The 18,955-nt window shown below is 35.1% G+C and overlaps 1 protein-coding gene across 1 annotated transcript; it reads left to right on the plus strand.

The window, feature by feature from the left end:
- Nucleotides 1-1,049: 1,049 nt before the first annotated feature.
- Nucleotides 1,050-16,374, plus strand: NMBR (neuromedin B receptor). Its single transcript, XM_068551383.1, is given in 4 exon segments — nt 1,050-1,471; nt 13,121-13,469; nt 15,962-16,237; nt 16,240-16,374. Coding segments are annotated over 4 exon segments (1,182 nt in total).
- The last annotated feature ends 2,581 nt before the right edge of the window (nt 16,375-18,955 follow it).

Raw genomic sequence — 18,955 nt, forward strand, 5'->3', positions numbered from 1 at the left:
ATGAAAAATACTGCACACAAAAATGTGGGTGGATCTCACAGATATAATGTTGAGTAAAAGAAGCTGGACAAGAGATTAAACATTTTATAATTTCATTTATATGATGCTCAAAAGCAGGCAAACTAACTTTAGATTATAAAAGGCAGAATGAATAGTGGTGACATTAGGGGATAGTGGTTAGATTGTAGATTCTGAATGATGGTTAGACTGAACTTACATTTAAGAACTGTGTGCCTTATGCATGCTATATTTCAATAAACTGTAAGTTAAAAAATAATATGCCAGCAGTAGGAAAGTTTCTATACTTGGGGTGAGAAAAGTGGATCAAGGAAGAAAAGTAGGGAGGGAATTCCATTCATTTACCTCCTCTTTTGTCACTCCTTTTCTTTCCTAACTTCAGTGCGAGAGCCTCAGGGACTCACCAGCTCAGCCCCCAAATCTTCAGAGGTTCACAGACTTCTGTCTGGGGCGCCTCCTACTCGGAGGCGGGTAAGAATAGATCTATATAGGGAGGCAGTGTGCGAGAGAGCCCCTCCAATCCGACACAGTACAGCAGGAACTGCAGAAACAAGAGCAAAGCTGTGGGACCAGCAAAGTGCCAGCCGCCCCAAGCTAGCTCCTAGCTTTTCAGCGGCGGTTCGCTGGACAGCGACAGGATGACGTCCTCCCCTCCCCGAGAAAGGTCTGGCAGGTATTTTAATTAATTCCAGAGGGATAAATCTTTGTTCACAGAAAGGCTGTTCTCCGCTATCCATAAGCGAGAACAAACCATTGAGGACTGGAACAAAGACTCAACTTCTTTTTTTTATTTTTTAAATTCGGAGCCAGCAGGAGCCAATGTGCGTGCCCCTTCTAAAGGTGAAGGGCTGGAGCCTGCGGACAGCCTTCTCACCCGGCCCGGTCCTCTTCGGGACAAGGCGGTGTGTGACGCGATCCCCGCGGGAGGTGAACTTGGCAAGAGGGAAATCCATTGAGCCCAAGAGTGCGTTGCACTTTTCAGGGCACCTGGGTGCGTGAAAACTCCAGCGGACTCTCCTGGGAAAGAGACCATGCCCCCCGAGTCTCTTTCCAACCTCTCCTGGACCGCGGGCGTGAATCAGAGCGGTTTCGTTCCAGAGGTCTCCGAAAGGGATTTCCTACCCGCCCCGGACGGGACCACTGCGGAGTTCGTGATCCGCTGCGTGATCCCGTCCCTCTACCTGCTCATCATCACAGTGGGCTTGCTGGGCAATATCCTGCTGGTGAGGATCTTCATCACCAACAGCGCCATGAGGAGCGTCCCCAACATCTTCATCTCTAACCTGGCCGCTGGGGACGCGCTGCTGCTGCTCACCTGCGTCCCTGTGGATGCTTCCCGCTACTTCTTTGACGAGTGGATGTTCGGGAAGGTGGGCTGCAAACTCATCCCGGTGATCCAGCTCACCTCCGTGGGGGTGTCCGTGTTCACTCTCACTGCCCTCAGCGCCGACAGGTAAGGGCATAGGTAACGGTGGGTGGCCTAGAAAAGCAGTAGAGAGGGGCAGGGAGTGTACCTGGGGAGAGGAGGGAGAAAGGAAGGGCTGGGAGGAGGAAGGGAGAAGAGAGAGACTGTATCTGGGAATTAGAGTAAAAGGAGTTAAAATTGACTGATGTGACGCTTGAAAAATATATAAGAAAATCATTATTTTAAAAATAATTAAAATTGCATTAGTTTAAAAGTAGTTTTAAAATTGCATAGCCTAGCCTTCCCCTGCCCTCCACACACTCTAGGAATCTTTATTATCCATTTCACAGAAAAGCTATAGAATGAATGTGCAACAATCTTGTAGAAGCTTTTTGTATGTCCCTAAAAGCTTAGAGGTGCATTTTTCCTTATTTGGTAGTTTAATAACCTGATAGGTAAGACTGTCTGTCTTAATATTAGGGAAATGTTTGATTTTGATTTTTTTTTTCAAATAAGGAGAAACATCATTTACACTTACTAACTAAATTCTGCTATTTATTTGAAGCAAAAACAACTAGACTAGTACATGTTCTTCAGACATGACTTTATACATTCTTCTTGTTTTAATACCTCAGGTCTAGTGATATATATATATTTTTTCCACAAACAGGTAGGTACTAAATTTTAGCATTAAAACAGTGCTGTAAAAATACATCTTTGACATCAAGTCTGCTTTCCACGTATTATAAGGGTGGGAAATATCTATTCTGCTACCTTGTAGATCAACTAGTTCAAATGTGTTATTTTTCAGGTGAGGATATTGAAGCCCAGGGAATGTAAGTTCCCCTGGCAGAGCTGAGAGGAGAATCCAGTCCTGCTGACTCTTGATCCAGTGCCACTATCCCAGGCTGTCTATAATCATGATTTTGGGCATTTCAGCAGACGAGATGTCTGGATGGGGGTGGGGGGAAATGTATAATTAGGCATCATTGTATGGAGTCCTGGTCTAATTCCTTTAGCGGTGCGGTGTTGGCTTAAGCGATTTAAACAATTTAACTTGGACGATTAAGATGGTGTTCATGGCCCTCCTCTTTAATTTACATATTAAATTATTAATGAAAAATGAGTCCATCTAAATTTCCTGGTATTTGCAATAATACCCTTACTTCACTTTGGCATTGAGGAGTTAATCTTCATTGAAGGAAAGACAATGGAATGGAGTCGAGAGCAATTGTCTTTTTAAACTGAATACTATTGACTTTTTAGTTCCTGTAATATTCTTTCTAAAACCACAGTCCTACAAAAACGGGTGACTTTGGGTAAGTTATGCACCTCATTTTGTTTCTATGACACAATTTCTATTATCTTTTAAAAAGTTTTTTTGTATTCCATAATTAAAATGTGACTTTTTAGTTTAGTTGCCCTTCTTTATGGGGCCCATTTTAATTAGAAAGTTAAAAAAATTCTATTTGATGATTAGAATAAAACTTAATGAAGAGCTATCACTATAATAGTTAAAATTATTCTCATTATGCTTTCATTTTTAAAGGTGATATTCGTAGCAAGACCCAGGGCTTGAGTTTATTTCATACTACTTTTCTCAACCTATTTTCATGGAGATTGGTAAATTGGCTCTTACCAAGGTCAGATAAAATGCTATTTCTATATTTACTGACTTTTTCAGTTTATGTGTATCACGTACTTCGTAAACACAGCACGGATACTTTAATAACAATGATAAAGAAAGGTGGGTTGTGTCTTCTACTTGGTCCAGAGCCTACTCTTGCCTCTCAGTGTGCATTTTGGAAATTTAAATCAAGGAACTGGAATTACTAGTGATGAAATTACACATTACATTCCAATATTCACTTAAAATTGTTTGGAAATGTTTTGTTATATGTTGTCTACACTTCTATTTTTCTTCTAGAACATAGTAATCAAGTGTTGATTAGTGCTTAATCTCACACTTCATCTCACTAAACGTTTTGATTTCTTGTGGATTTGGAAACAAGTATAAGACTAATTGCACTTAGTACTGTGCTAAATTCTTTTGTGTGAGTTTTTTATCCTCACAACACTATGAAACAAGCACTATAATTATTACCATTTTAAAGTGAAGAAAACTAAGGCTTGAAATTAAGCAACATTTTCATGATCTCACAGTGATGGAGACATCATCTGAACCCAATTCAAAACCTGGACTCTGTACCATTAAGCCGCATTATTACTTTCCCAGGTATAAGAAATTCCTGATGGCTTTTCTTATTTAATGGCAGACTGAAAAGTTAAGTTTAAAACAAAGCACCCCAGAGTAAAAACAGAAAAATGATTGCAAAAGCTGATTCATTAGATTCAATAGGATGAAAGAATCTTGTAAAATGCAGCTGCAAATAAAAGAAACACCTTGAATTTAAAATAAAGTAGTTGTAGCAATGGAAAAGTAAAAGCAAAGACCCACAAAAACTTCCTATTAGAGGTTTTAAACAACAAATTCAATTGTTTCTTAAACCAAATATCCTATGTTCGTGTGATGGCTTAAATATCTTTGCCTAAGAAAATAAAGGTAGAGAGTTTAGAGACAGAATTACAATAATGTAGAGAAAGAAACAGGAAGATAATTAGATTTTGGAAAGCATATCACAATGTGAAGTGGAGACTTAAATGTTACATAAGATTGATGACAGCACTACTGGACAGTAGAGACTTGAAACAAACACAATATTTGTGAATCTATCTTGAGGTTTGAATCACCTTGTTTGATATGGCCAAAGGGTGGTACAGGTGACACTTTTTGGTAATTGTGATTATTAATTCTTGACATTCCATACTTTTTTGAGGAGCTTCAGCTGATACATCCTTAGGAAAGATCATTTGTGTCCCCTGTAGATGTGCCTCAGAGGCTTATCATAACGAGAATGGGAGGAGGAGAGACAGTGAATGATCTGAAATGGTGATAGTGGTGCTCTAAGTTAATTTTTACTTTTATCTTGGTGAATTTTTTATTACTATTTTGAAAATATACTTCTTTTTCTTGCTTACATTAAATAGCTGCCTAAAAGTATTTGCATATTCTCTGTCGTATCATGTTTCTAACAGTTTTACACACACACACTTACACACACACATTCCCACCCCCTACTGTTGGGACATGTGTGCTGTGATACCGTGTAGGAGGGTCCTTATAAGCCCTACTTTTCTTATGGTTGCCATTTTCATATCTCCTTCATTATCTATTATAATAGCTGTATTTCCAAACTTAGAATATTATTTCTTTGATTCCTGAAGACCTTTTGGTGTCTAAAAACCCGTAATTAAAATGCAAGGAACTTTTAAGAATTTCTCCTTTTTCCTTTACAGGAAAAAATTTTCACAGATTCCTAGAGCTAAATTATAAACTTTTAATTTTATATATTTACAAAGGTAAAACTAAGTATCAACTTCTTATTTTGCTTTTTATAAAACTGTTAACTAAAATGCATTTCTAAGTTAAATTTTAAAAATCTGTAAGACAATGAAAATGAAATTAATATTAATTTAATGTACCAGGTTATGTTGTTTTTCTGACACTAAACAGCCAATGTTGGATTAAATGCAAAAATAATAGTGCACCAAATCTAATGTGCTCATGTATTTATAATTTCAAGCTTTTGTTTGCTAGTTAGGATAATCTTATTTAATTCCACAACTGAGCTAGTTCCCTTAACTGTGAACCTTGAATTGTTAACATTATTTGGATATTATACCTATGCAAACAGTTTTCTTTGGTATAATTATTTATTAAAGTATTGAAACATATCAAATGTGGCCCCTAGGTCTAACACTCCCTAGCACTTATGAAGTTTTTTCATCAGTCTCTGTCCAGTGGTGAGAGGGAGTGCCGTTATCTGTTTGCTGGTTTCTCACCAAAACTCCTGACTGAAGCTCAGATCTGATTAACCACCTGGCCGTGATTGGAGATGCTTTCTGCTTTGGTCCATAGCCCTGGACAGTACCCTGAGAAGGCCTTGCCTCTCAGTGGATTCTGAGATTGGTGCTCAGAGTGTGCTTCTAAGCTCTTTTGGGGAGAGTTCTGATTGACCATACATACCCAAGAAAATCACTTGCACTCACCCTACAGATAACCCATGTTAACAGAATGGTGACTTATTTATTTTCAACTTGTTCCAAAAGAATTTAAGGCAGTTTAAAAATAAAGATACAAACAACATACAATAGGAATAAAAAAAGGGAGGAAAACCAGATATAGGGAAAATAAAAGGTGAAAAATATAAGGTGACCCATACTTTGACAAAATTTGACCCATCCATTTGTCTGAGAGCTTTCTAGCTGCCAATTCGAAAAGGAAAATTTGTTTTGCATAACAAGTGCTCAGTTGTTATTTTTACATAACCATAGAGACAGGATGAATTGTAATCTGCACAATGTACTAGTTTTTAATTTGAAAAATAAACTGAATAAATCTTCAATAAATCAGATTTCTTTTCCTCATTAGTCTCAAGTACTTCTAGAATATTTCCCTTTCCTGTCTCCTTAGAAGGAATCTCACATATTGAGTGGGAGAGATGCTGTATAATTCTCACAATATTCCCACTATTGCCATAATTTATATATTACTTTACAGTTTCTGAAGATTATTTATCCAGCTCAATCTGAAACCTTTGGGACACTATAAATAAGGAAGAAACACACCAGGTTGGGGGTTATGGCATCTTGGTGCTAGTCCTGCATCTGTTATGTCCAAATGTTCTAGTTGGAAAAAAATGATAAAACAGCACAAAACTCATGCCCATAAGGCAACATTTTCCCCATTTGCAAAATAAGAATAATGTCTTTAACTGTAGAGGTGAGGGACCTAAGATAGGATCCTATTGTCTCCTTGAATACTGAGCAGAGAGAGACCCAAAGAAGAGAAGGGACACTAGTAACTGGTGGGGCCGCTCAGTGCATTGCATCACTGCTCTGCCCGTCGCACTGTTCCACGTGACCACATCTCAGACAAGTCTCTCATTTAACCATTTATGCTGGTTCTATTTGCCTACTTCTCTCTGGAAACAAGGCCCTTCTAAGATATACCTTTCAGTCTTTTGCCTGTAGCGATGCATTTAAGTAATGACATCTGTTCTGGCTGAGCCATGAGGTCAGAGAGTGAAGTTCAACACTTTCCTTATTGTTAGTTGTCACAAGCAGTACAGTTCCCACTTGCGTGTTTCAAAACCCAAAATAACAGTTTACTCTGGTCCTTCCAATTACTGATTGCTCAGGAGGGTTTGACCAATTTCCAAGGCCTTTAATAATTTTAATTGCATTTTTTATTTGCTCATTCTTAACAAGTTCTTAGTTAAAAGTTTTTAGTTAGTCCTTATTTGTTTATTAATTGCATTTTTGGAAAAATTGATGCTGATATGAAGTGTAGAGGATTTTCTTCTGGAAAGAGTTTATCCAATATTTAGCACAAGATAAATAGTAATATGCTATACTTGTATATTTTCAGTGCATTATTATTTTTACTTTTGAATCAACGTATAGGTTTAAACAATATTTTATGTAACCGTTAGATTATCTTCAGCTCTTTGGAGAACCCCACCTACATCCCAAATGTACTGACAACCTGGCATTTGGAAAATTCATTTATTTTCTATTCAAAAGGACATAAGTCTTCATTAAATTTCCCTTTTTATTGCTTGCTGTTATTTTCTGTTCTTTTATCCTTATTTATTTCCATTTGACCAAGGTTATTTTCAGTTTCAATCCATGCCCTAAATATTAAGATATTGCTGGCTTCAAACTTAATGAGCTGTTTCTTAACTCATTGTTTTAATTATTGACACAAAATATTAAATGTCATTAGAGCCATAACCTACTCCTCATGAACACTACTGATTTATTAAGGTTCTGGGCAGTAGTTTCCATTTTCAGTTATTCATAGGTCTTCATGGGGAGCAAAAATAAACACTAAACTTTTACTTCTTCCTAGCACTTCCCTTGATTCATCTATTTGTCATTAAGTTTTTATTTTTTCTTATGGAGATTTTCATTAAGAATATTTTTTCAACTTCCAATGTAGACCTTCTTCTCTACTTTCTTTTATTATTTGTGGAGATTTGGGGGAACTCTTTTGAAAATTAAAACTTTAATGATTGTGATTTAATTCAAATTAATTTTTGGAAAAGGACCACATTTTCTGAGAGAACCAAACATAAAACATCTCATTAGGAATCAGTTTTGGATTATGAAAGGACAACCTAGAGTTGATTATAGACATTTATATAGATTCTGTGAAAATTCAGTTTTTAGAGATAACTTAAAAAAATATGAAATGTTATTTGCTAGCACTGTTGAGGCTTAGTTTGTCCACCGTAAAAACGTCTTTCCTGTTAAAAATACTATTGACTTTAAAAGGACAAGGAGGTCAAATGTCTAAAAATAGATAGATTAGATAAAGCATTTGATTCTTCAGTTGCTTTGATTCTTCATATTCTCTGCAATGTGCTATCGTTGAAAAAAATATAGAATCTGTAGTCACAAGATGTAGGTGTGAATCCTGAGTCATCTGCTTACTGGCTCTGTGATCATTTGAACATCATTTAATCCCTTAGTTTTGATGAGTTTTTCTGCAAAATGGGTACACTAATCAGTTGTACTGCACAGAATTATTTTATCAAATTAAACAATTCATATGAAAGCATTTTAAAACTGTGGGTTGCTGTGTAACTACTTCTACTGTATTACCTATGTGTCAGATGACAAATGACTCATTAATTCAAATCAATATTTACTCACACATGCAGTTAATTATCAGGATACAGGCATTGAAGTGGAAAGCAAAATGAGCTTATTGTAAAATTATAAAGATGATCTCTCTGCCTTCTATAGTCTTCCTTCAATTCTTTTAACCATAGACTGGCTAGTTCCAACATGTTGCCTTCATCAACATGACTTGTCATTGTCATTCTTCTTATTAAACATTCGTGTCATTTAAGTCATACATTTTAATGGGTTAAAAACAAAGTGATTTTTTTTGAAGAAAGAACAAATAAAATTTCTGACCCTTCTGTAATTGGATCCAGTATTTTTCAGCTTTTCCAAAGTGACATCCCACATTTTACATTAATTTTAAATGGTTATTTACAGTATTAGACATTTTATTGTAAGAAAAAACGTATTTTTAAATGAAAATTTTAGTAATTTCATTCAGAATAAGTTTTGCTGTGGATTAATACTCTTAAAACATTTGAACATTATTTAATCCCTTAGTCGCATTGAGTTTTTCTGTAAAATGGGTACACTAATCAGTTTTACTGCACAGGATTATTTTATCAAATGAAACAAATAATGTGAAAGCATTTTTAAACTATGGGTATCAATACTCTTAAAACATGATGTGACATGTACAGCAGAAACTAACACTACATTGTAAAGCAACTATACTCCAATAAAAATTAAAAAACAGAAACATGATATGACATACTGTAAAGGGTAGGCAACTGAATCTTCAAACACCAAACTTCTGCTGGATTCTGGTTACTCTCCACCCATTGCACTAGAAAACCTCACGTTGTGGAAAGATGCTCACCGCGGAAGTCCGTCTCGAAAGGTGGTTTCTAAACCTGGCTTATGTTCAGAATCCCTTGAAAACCTTACAAAATGCAGAATCTCACATTTTACATCCTAGAGACTCTGCACCAGTAAATCTAGGGAGAAACCTAATACTCTCTGTCTTTTGTCAGTTCTCTGGGTGATTCTGAAGATTGATCCAGCTTGGATATCACTAGACTAGACTGCGTCTTCATCTTCCACTTCCATTCTCACCTCGACCTATTATGCAACTACCTCCATTCTCTTACCAAAACTGCTCATAATACGTGATCTCCTTGTTGCTTAGACCACATTTCCTTATTAGTTCAACAAACATTCATTCAGAACCTACTGTGGGTCAGGGATTGTGTTATGTTCTTTAGATACAACAGCGAACAAGACACAGGATCTGGTTTCAAGGAGTTTTCTCTTTACTTTTAGAGTATTGGACATAGAGGTCTACACTTCTTTTTTGAAATTTTCTCTCTCTCTTGCTTCCACAATACCCTTCTCTGCTTCTGTTTGTCAGATTGTTCACATTTAGACTCCTTGTTGGTCTCTGATAGATAAAATTCTGAAAAAGAAATAAAAAAGGATGGGTAGTGTAACTAGAAAGGTTTGCAGAGATGTGTCAATGGGGATTTTGAGATATTGCAATGAATTTGTATGAGCTAAAAATGATCTAATTTTCATTATATATTTTGTGATATGGTTCAATTTAATTATCTCTTCACATTAAATTTAGACTGTACACAGATATGATAAGCAAGATTTAAAACAGCAATTAACGAAGAAGCATATCTATTTATTGATATTTAATATGTGAATCATGATTATGCTCTCTTTATAAGTCTTTTTGTTGGCTATTGTCTAGTTTTCAGTTAGGGATATCTTTCCAATACTATCTGAAAGAAAAGTTCCAGCTTTTTAAACCTACCTATTAACACTACTAGATTCAATGAGATAGTTTTTACACTGAGGGACTGTTTCATCCTTAATTTTTTCACGATTATTTGAAGGAAGCATGACTAAACATGTTCATGTTAATTTGAATTGTACTGTTTTACATTTTGCTTCTTATCCTTTTAAAGATGCAAATAAAACATTGATTGGTGTATAACCTATTCTCTGACAATTTGAAGCTATGTTTTAGTACTAACAATGACACTTCAGTAATCTGTTGTTTTAAACTACAATTTCTGGCTTTATAGAATTTGTAGTCCACCCCTATCAGCCACATGTATGTTATTTAGGGGAAGGTCCATTTTCCCTTTCTTGCAGGGGGTGGCTAAGAATCATTCCTGTTGGAAGGCCTTCTCTATCCATGTCCTGTGCTCCCACTAGGCTTCTTACTTCTAAACCAAGAATTCTGGATCTGTTGCTAGCTCTACTTTGGCAATCTTATCAGAATGAGAGAGTTATAACTTCCCTTCCTATCTGAAGTTTCCCCAACATCCTTTATAGTTGTAGTGCTTCTGCAATAGCATATGCTTCTGCGTGGGGTGAGAGTGAGGGTAGGGAGTGACGTTTTTCTCCTCCTTTTTAAATCCATGAAGGAAAATTCAGAATATTCTTTGTTGATTCTGACTAACAAGGAAGGCTAGTCAACCAATTTGTGGTGATCAACAGTCCCCCAAATCTCTCTGTTCTTTCCCTTCCTCTTCCACATACAAAAGAATTTATAGTTAGACTTTGGTAATTTGATCTTAAATATGAATTGGAAGGCAGCAAATATATAACTTTTGAGGCAAGATTCTAGCATAAAGAGATCAAAGAAATAAAAAAACCTTGGAACTATTCTAGAAAGAGAAGGAAATTAAACACCTTTTTGTCTTAGTTTCATAGGTACATAACAAGAATATACATCCCTAATGTAAGAATAAGGTCTATGCAAAGAAATGGCTTGAAAACTAGAAAGAACTTCTAGGAATTATAAATATGATAGCAGAAATAAAAATTCAGAATGAAGAATGGAAGTTAAAGCTAATAAAATACCTCAGAAAGTAAAACCAAGAAAAGGTGACGATGAGCTTGATAAAGTGAAAAACTAAGAAAGAAATAGTACTGAGATTCAAGCACCAGGGCTCCAATTATTCATGAAGGTGGTAAAAAGAAAATTTAGAGAAAAAATAAATTCAGGTACTTGGAAAACCATGCAAATGAAAAAAATGACCAAGTAGCAACTCTGGGAAAGTCAGAAATGTGTATAAGAAAGAAAACATCATCATAATATACTACTTAACTCTGCAGTTAGCAATATTTGTTTAGCCATAGTAATATTGTATTGGCTATTTTGTAAATATTTAATATATCTTACTAAATCAGGAAGTCAGGAATGAAGGGAATGAAGGTAGTATAAGAGAAAATAATCTTCAATTACCATAATTGGATGTCAAGAGCTAATGTCTATAATATTTAATTCAAGAGACAATGGCAGAAGTACATTTCTTAGACATAAGGAAGTAATGATTTGAAATTTGTTTTAACTCAGGAGTGAGACCTGAGATGGAATGAGAGACTTCTACTTTTCTTTTTAGGACTCTTAGTGCTCTCTGATTTAAAAACAAACCAACCTTTTTGAATTTATTCATCTGATAAAAAGTTTAGAAAAGCAGAAAAAATAGCTCATTCTAGTTACTGATTGTAATTCATTCAGCTTCTTAAATACATGCAGTTAAGCAGAATAGGAGAAAGGAACTCATGCCTGTTGAGTTCTGCCATGTGCGAAGTCTGGGTAAAATGCATTATGCTTGCAACTTTATTTAATTTGGGGTGGAAGCCGCTTGCTCTTGCTTTGCTTTAATTTCTATATGTTTCTTGGGAAGACCCTGTAGATGAAAATGTGAACTATCTTTCTCCTGTTGACGGTCTGGGAATGACACTTGGTGCAAGTCAAGGAGAAAGAGAGGATCCCCTCGGAAAGGTATTGAAGCTGGGGGCTGCTCCTCTCCCGTGGGCAATGAGACGCATCTTTACAGAACCTCAGAAGGAGAATTTATCTGCTTGTTATGTAGCTTGAAATATTCTGAATTTTTAGAATATCAGACTAATTCAAATGTAAATAAGGAGAAGGTACAGGGTCATGGCATGGCTAATATCTGCTAGGTGCCAGGCATTGTAATAGGTGTTCTATACAGTTTTTCTAATCACAAAACTTTGAGGGTGGTGTTTTTATCCCCACCTTACAGATGAAGAAAAAGATCTTAAGTGATTTTCCAAAGGATATCAGAGATGAGATAGCAGTGCAGACTTGTCTGACTAAAATCGCTTTCTGCTGTATCTTGTTAACCTCCTAGGTATACCGTAACCTGAAATACTTTTAAAGACAGATATAAGTAATTTGAGGTTTACATACAATTTTGCTCGGTTTGTATTTTTATTACCTTGCTTAATAGTCATGTGTAATTGAATGAGGTGTAGAGGCTTGGATTGTTTAAGCCATTGTGTCCTGGAGTGTGGTTCATTTACCACTACGATGGTGTTAGGTGGGAGGAGAGAAGACTGCATGAGGTCTTGACATTAAAGAAATTTGAACTGTAAAGACAGAATGTTATTCCATTTCAGTTCTTTTCTTCCTTATGACTGAATTAGGGAGAAAATCCCAGTCTGGATTATTCTCTAAGATTTCTTAATGTCCTTAGGAAAAAAAAAGTAGGAGACCCAGCCTCAGAAGCTCTAGAGGAGTATCCAGGTAAATTTTAATAATACTATTTTGTGAACATTTTATATTTTATGGTTATTGTATATTATAGCAATTTCAGTAGTAATAGATTTTTTGGAAATAAAAGTATTTAAATAAAAATATTCAGTATACAATGATACTTGTAGTACGTGTAGATTTAGAAAATACTTGTGAAGGAGGTAAGCAAATTACTGCAATTTGGAAAATGACAATTTAAAATATTTGCTTTTCTCTTCATGTCTTCTGTGCTAATAAGCAGTGGAATGACTTGTAGACAGAGGGACACCAAGGATCTTAGTTATTCCACACACTACGTAATGGCCTGGGGATAAAGGGGTGTTGGCACCTCTCTTTTAGTAAGATCTCTCTCTCTCTCTTTTCCTTTCTCTTTTTAATTTTTCTTTCTTAAGAGAGTAATTTGAAATGTATTATCTGCCCAGGTACAGAGCCATTGTAAACCCCATGGATATCCAGACATCAGGGGCGGTGCTGTGGACCTGTGTGAAGGCCGTGGGTATCTGGGTGGTCTCGGTGCTGTTGGCTGTTCCAGAAGCCGTGTTTTCCCAAGTGGCGCACATTGGTGGCTTGGATAACGGCAGCTTCACGGCGTGTATACCCTACCCTCAGACTGATGAATTACATCCAAAGATTCATTCAGTGCTCATCTTCTTGGTCTACTTCCTTATACCACTTGTTATTATTAGCATTTATTATTATCATATTGCGAGGACCTTAATTAAAAGTGCACATAATCTTCCGGGAGAATACAATGAACATACCAAAAAACAGGTAAGCTCGGTAGGTGTGTGTGTTGGGGGCAAGCTGGTCAGAAGCAGTAAGTGCTATTTTGAGTTCTATTTCATGGGCTTTCAATATCAGGAATGATTAGAACAGTCAGAAGGGCACTGGGACACGCACTAGCCTGAACTAGAAGGGATGTTGGGGGTTCTCTAATATGTGGCCATGTCTTAGCTCTAAAAGCCCACTGCGGTCCAGCTTATCTGACATCTGGGTCTAGGCTCATTTGAAATTAATGTCTCTGGTGGCTTTTCTTTATGTGCAAATGTTTATGCAAAGAAACACATAACAAACCAGAAAAGAATTTCACATTGTAAGTATATATTTATTCAATTATTTTTTCTTCTCCCATTAGCTCACTGAAGATGACAGAAAGTCTGGGGGAAGGATGCATCAGGAAAAGACTGCAGGACACTGCTGGGGTCTGGGGATGAGGTTTGGCTAAGATGCCAAAATGAGAGCCTGGGAACAGAGGGCAGCAGAGCAATAGTGAGAGTGATCAGAGGTGGGCTGGTGCTGAAGTAGGACTTGGTCTAATTCAACTTTATAGCTTTTCCGATAAATAAATATTATATACTAATTTTAAAACTATGACCTGCACCTTACGTACTTTTTCTTCTCTAAAGAATACATAGTACTAATATAAGGTAAATCCAGCTGCCTTAATCTACAAAAAGATGGAAATACTGCAGTTATGGGACAGTTTCAAGTTGTACATTTGTGCACTCCTAGTGAGGAACTTCTTCCAAAGGGTTCTGTAGGTACGGGGAGGTCATGGGTGCCTGCTCCCCAGTTTGAATGATAATTAGGTGAATCACAGATGATTAAAATTTGATGGGCTGTAGATGGAGGCACAGGCTGGGGCTTTGGGCACTAAATCTGGTTAAGGTATTTCTGTGCAGATGGTGACCTCTATTTATTGATGTCCATAAACATCAGTGATCCACATCTGCTTTAAAGGCTTAAAAAATAACCAGTCATTAAAGTAATTATTAGAAAAAGTAATATATTTATTACCTCAATACCTGGCATCATTGAAGCAAAAATGTCTGGGTTACAGGCTCACTGTACTTTTCCCTTTATATACAATCCTTTTATTCAGAGCTCTGTGATCCAATTTGTATCTCAGTTTGGGTATCTGAGTTTTTGCTTTGGTTTCTAAAGTTGAGTTCCTCTGACCGTCCCCACCTCCACTTTTTTGTTTTTCAGTGGCCTTAGTTCTGACTTTTGTGTGTGTGTGTGTGTGTGTATGTGAATTTCCCTATTGGGACTTATAAACTCTGGCTGGGTAACTGGGCTTGACATCTGCCAAGAAGTAATCTTAATGCTAACAGCCTACCTATACATTTGAATCTCCAAGTATAGACTGCTGTGAAATTCTTGCACCTATGCTCCACCTGCTAGGGAGGACTGTGTTTAGTAATGTAAATTTCACATCCACCTCATTTATAAGGCCAAGTTGCCTAATTTATGCCACTGGGATACATCTGGAGCACCACATTCTGCTTCTTGAACTAGATTCCTTTTCACTTGCACCTTTGTTTACTGTCACCATTCACTACTACTTACTCCCCAGTGTCAGATCTGTTTCAATCCTAAACCTTTCCAGACTTCTCTGGTATATTCTAGTTAACCACCAATAGTTTTAGCTCAGAAAATATGTTGTCTACTATAAATATCTTGGTAAATTATGTTTTCACTTTCATGTTGCCTTATTTAAATATTCAAACAAATTAAACAAATGTGAGCTAAACTTTGGACTCTAGATGTTAGAAAATGATTTTGAGATTTAAAAAGATTAATGTCCCATATTTGAATTTTGTCTGTTTATCACATTCCTGAAGACCTTCTTATAAAACAGTAAACATAGGAGGTGAATTTTATGAAAAGATAGAAAATGTTTTTATTTTTATTTTAAGGTTAGACAGCCTAACATAGTAATGTTTATAGAAATGACAATTATGTCAGATTCTTTTGATTTATGAGAGTCAGGAGTTTAAATTAAATCTCAAGGTTTTTTTTTTTTGTGGATAAGGGTTTTAAGAAAGTCATGCCCTTTTTCAATAGGTCAGTATTTCTTATTTAAAATAGTCTGATTTAAAAATTTTCTAAGCTTGAATATATTCTGTGGTTTATTAATTCAATGGATTTAATACAAACAAATGATTTATATTTATAGTGATCACAATAAGACTTTAAGCAAAAGAAAAAGAGTTAAAAATAAGAAATTTTTCAAGATCACAGTTTTAACATGAAGACATACCCATTTATAAACTGTCAAATATTTTAAAGTGAAATTAGTATAGTGACCAAAATAGGCTTCATCAAATTGTTAAGATCATTACTTTGACTAGGAAAATTCTTTTTGTGATTTTGGATGCATTTGCATGCTAAGTTTTACATCTTTGTACCATGATGTGTTTTAGAATGTGTCTGCCTCCGTTTCCATTTTAATCAGTGGGACTATTTCCTTATATTTGCAGATGGAAACACGGAAACGCCTGGCCAAAATTGTGCTGGTCTTTGTGTGTTGCTTTGTCTTCTGCTGGTTTCCAAATCACATCCTTTACATGTATAGGTCTTTCAACTATAATGAGATTGACCCATCTCTAGGCCACATGATTGTCACCTTAGTGGCCCGGGTTCTGAGCTTTTGCAGTTCTTGTGTCAATCCATTTGCTCTTTATCTGCTCAGTGAAAGCTTCAGGAGGCACTTCAATAGCCAGCTCTGTTGTGGAAGGAAATCCTATCGAGAGACTACCAAGTCCTATCAAGCACCTACCTACTCAGCTCCTCCGCAGTGCGCGTGACATCCCTGAAAAAAAATTCTAAGAACATGGTGACCAAATCTGTATTACTTAGTGGGCACAATGTGAAGCAGGAAATGGCACTGTGATTTTGGCCATTCAACTCACTACCTGAAAAGAACTTACTCTCGTATCTCTATTGAGTAAAGCAAAACTAAACAACTTTTTTTTCTTACTATATCTCAGCTAATTCATTAAACAGTTTAATGATTGACTCAGAAAAGGCAAGTCAAACAGAGTTACCATTTTTCACTGAACAAGACTTTAAATGACATTAAAAATATATGTATTACTCACATTAAAAGTGATTCAAAAAGCAATATATCTGTATTGCTCTATGTGTATAAGTCAATATTGCTTCAATATTGAAGTTGTTCCTAGAGCCAACCTAGCACATTTATCTTAAATTTGTTTTATTCGGGAGCATGAAATAAATTTCTTTATTGACTCAGTGATTCAATGAGTATAATATTCAAACTCCAAATATCTGAAATACAAGTCATATTTTCCTGGTGAATTTTATTCATAACTAGTGCCTGTATATATCTCCTTTGTTTGAATAAACTAATAGAAAATTCAAAAGGTGGAGCCAATCTTTTTATGATTAATCATAATTTATAGAAATAGTTTATATCTGTAACTTCTCAGTATGTGATTAAAATGTATGATGACGTTTGTATTATGCATGGTGAAATAGATATCATCTGAATATGATCTGAATGTAAAATAGGTATCATATGTCCTAAACTGTAAAACTATGACTCAGAAACTGGCATGGCCATCTTTGTATACATTGCTAAATCCCTGGATATTTGGGTCATTCTGTGTAGCTGTGATGAGATATATGTAATTCTGCTGAGTTCAACCATTTAATGAGTTCAATCATCCTTTTTTGCAATAGCACCTGACAAGTGTATATAAAATCTATTTGGGAAGTTTACTCTGCATAGTATCACAGTCATCTCTGAATAATTTTGGATTAAAATTTTAAATAAAGGAACATTTAAAATATTTACGATGGTCTTTCAAAAAATACACAAAGTAATATGTCACACTTATACAGTGTAACATTAGTAGCATTTGTCAAACATTAGTAGTAGTCCTAGTTCATCCAGTATTACTCACCTAACAATTACATGGAAGGAAAGACTTAAACAAAACATGAATCCCTAATGTTTTCATGTCACCTGTAATTTGATGAATAAGTTATAATTTATTAATATATTGTCAATATTTAATATTACATTAATTAGTTCTTATTTGAAATATTGCAAGATTTGGAATCCAAATAATTAACAAAACATTTTCCATTTTAATAAACATCAATTGTTATTAAAATTAAACAAAAAATAAAGAAAGCTAAAGAGGATTCCACAGCCATGTGGGAGAGGTAGGATTTAAAAACCAGACACCATACTATGGTGCATGCACCCACTATTCCATCATCTCTCAATTTCTTTCTTTCTCTATTGACTTTCTCCTATCTCTAATAGTTGTTCTTAACCTTTAGGAAAGTTGGAGAGCCACTCATCAGAGAGGTGTAAAATATCGCACACAAATTTTATATTGACTGGGTATTTTATAAATCTTTCAAGTCTCATCCATTAAAATCTAAAGAACCATGGGTTTCTGGGTGAGAATCCTTGGTCAATGCAGAACCATTCTCCTTGTTAATAATGTGATGGTAGAAATAGGTATATATGAAAAACTACAAGATACATGCATATCAGATTACATAACAATATTATTCTTTCAAGCTCTAAATTATCAGAACCTTATAGTTAAGATGTGCCTATGTCCCTTTAGTTTCAGATATATGGAATACATATTATAGAGTATATATTCACTATATATATAAATATATACTATATTGGACTGTATATATGAATACATATACAATACATTGCATATGTATTTAGTTTCACATATGCTATATCTATGAGAAACTAAAAGGACATACATACATATTAACTATAAGGATACAATAATTGAAAGTTTAAGAGAATAATATTGACATATACTCTGATATCTGATTTGTTTTTTAAGAATGAAAAAATATTTATTTATAAAATATCTTAGAAAATTTTTATTTTATTAAGAAACATTAAAAATTTTTGTTAAAAATGTTTTTCTGTAATGATACTAATGGAGTAATAATGGCACCACAAATTTCAATTTTCCTTTTTTTTAAAAAAAGAATTTTAACAATAGCCACATATCTGATTATATAATGTTATCAATATTATCAAATTTTGACTGCATTTTAGAATTTTCTTTCTGGTTACTATTTATATTAATACTGAAAATCAGATTGTCTGTTAATGTTGAGCCCTGCTCTTTGGAGATATGCTCAATACTCAGAGCTCTCTTCATGAATTAAGCAGTTTGAGGATTATCTGTACAAACATTTTTGTGAATCTGACTGTTGCATTCTACAACTGGGTTATAATTTTAATTCACTCACTAAACTTTTATGATTTCTCATTTTCAAGAAGTTCTGTGAATCGCACAATTTTTTCAAATATTTCCTTTCTTTGGAATAGAAACCTGAGAGTTACTATATTAGTATACATTCTATGATGTATGATCATACTATATATAACATGATGAAGTAAATATTTAATGTTTACTTTTATCATATATTTTCCAAGTCAAACAAAACTTCATGCC

Source organism: Eschrichtius robustus, chromosome 9, assembly GCF_028021215.1.
Source record: "Eschrichtius robustus isolate mEscRob2 chromosome 9, mEscRob2.pri, whole genome shotgun sequence".
Lineage (NCBI taxonomy): Eukaryota > Metazoa > Chordata > Mammalia > Artiodactyla > Eschrichtiidae > Eschrichtius > Eschrichtius robustus.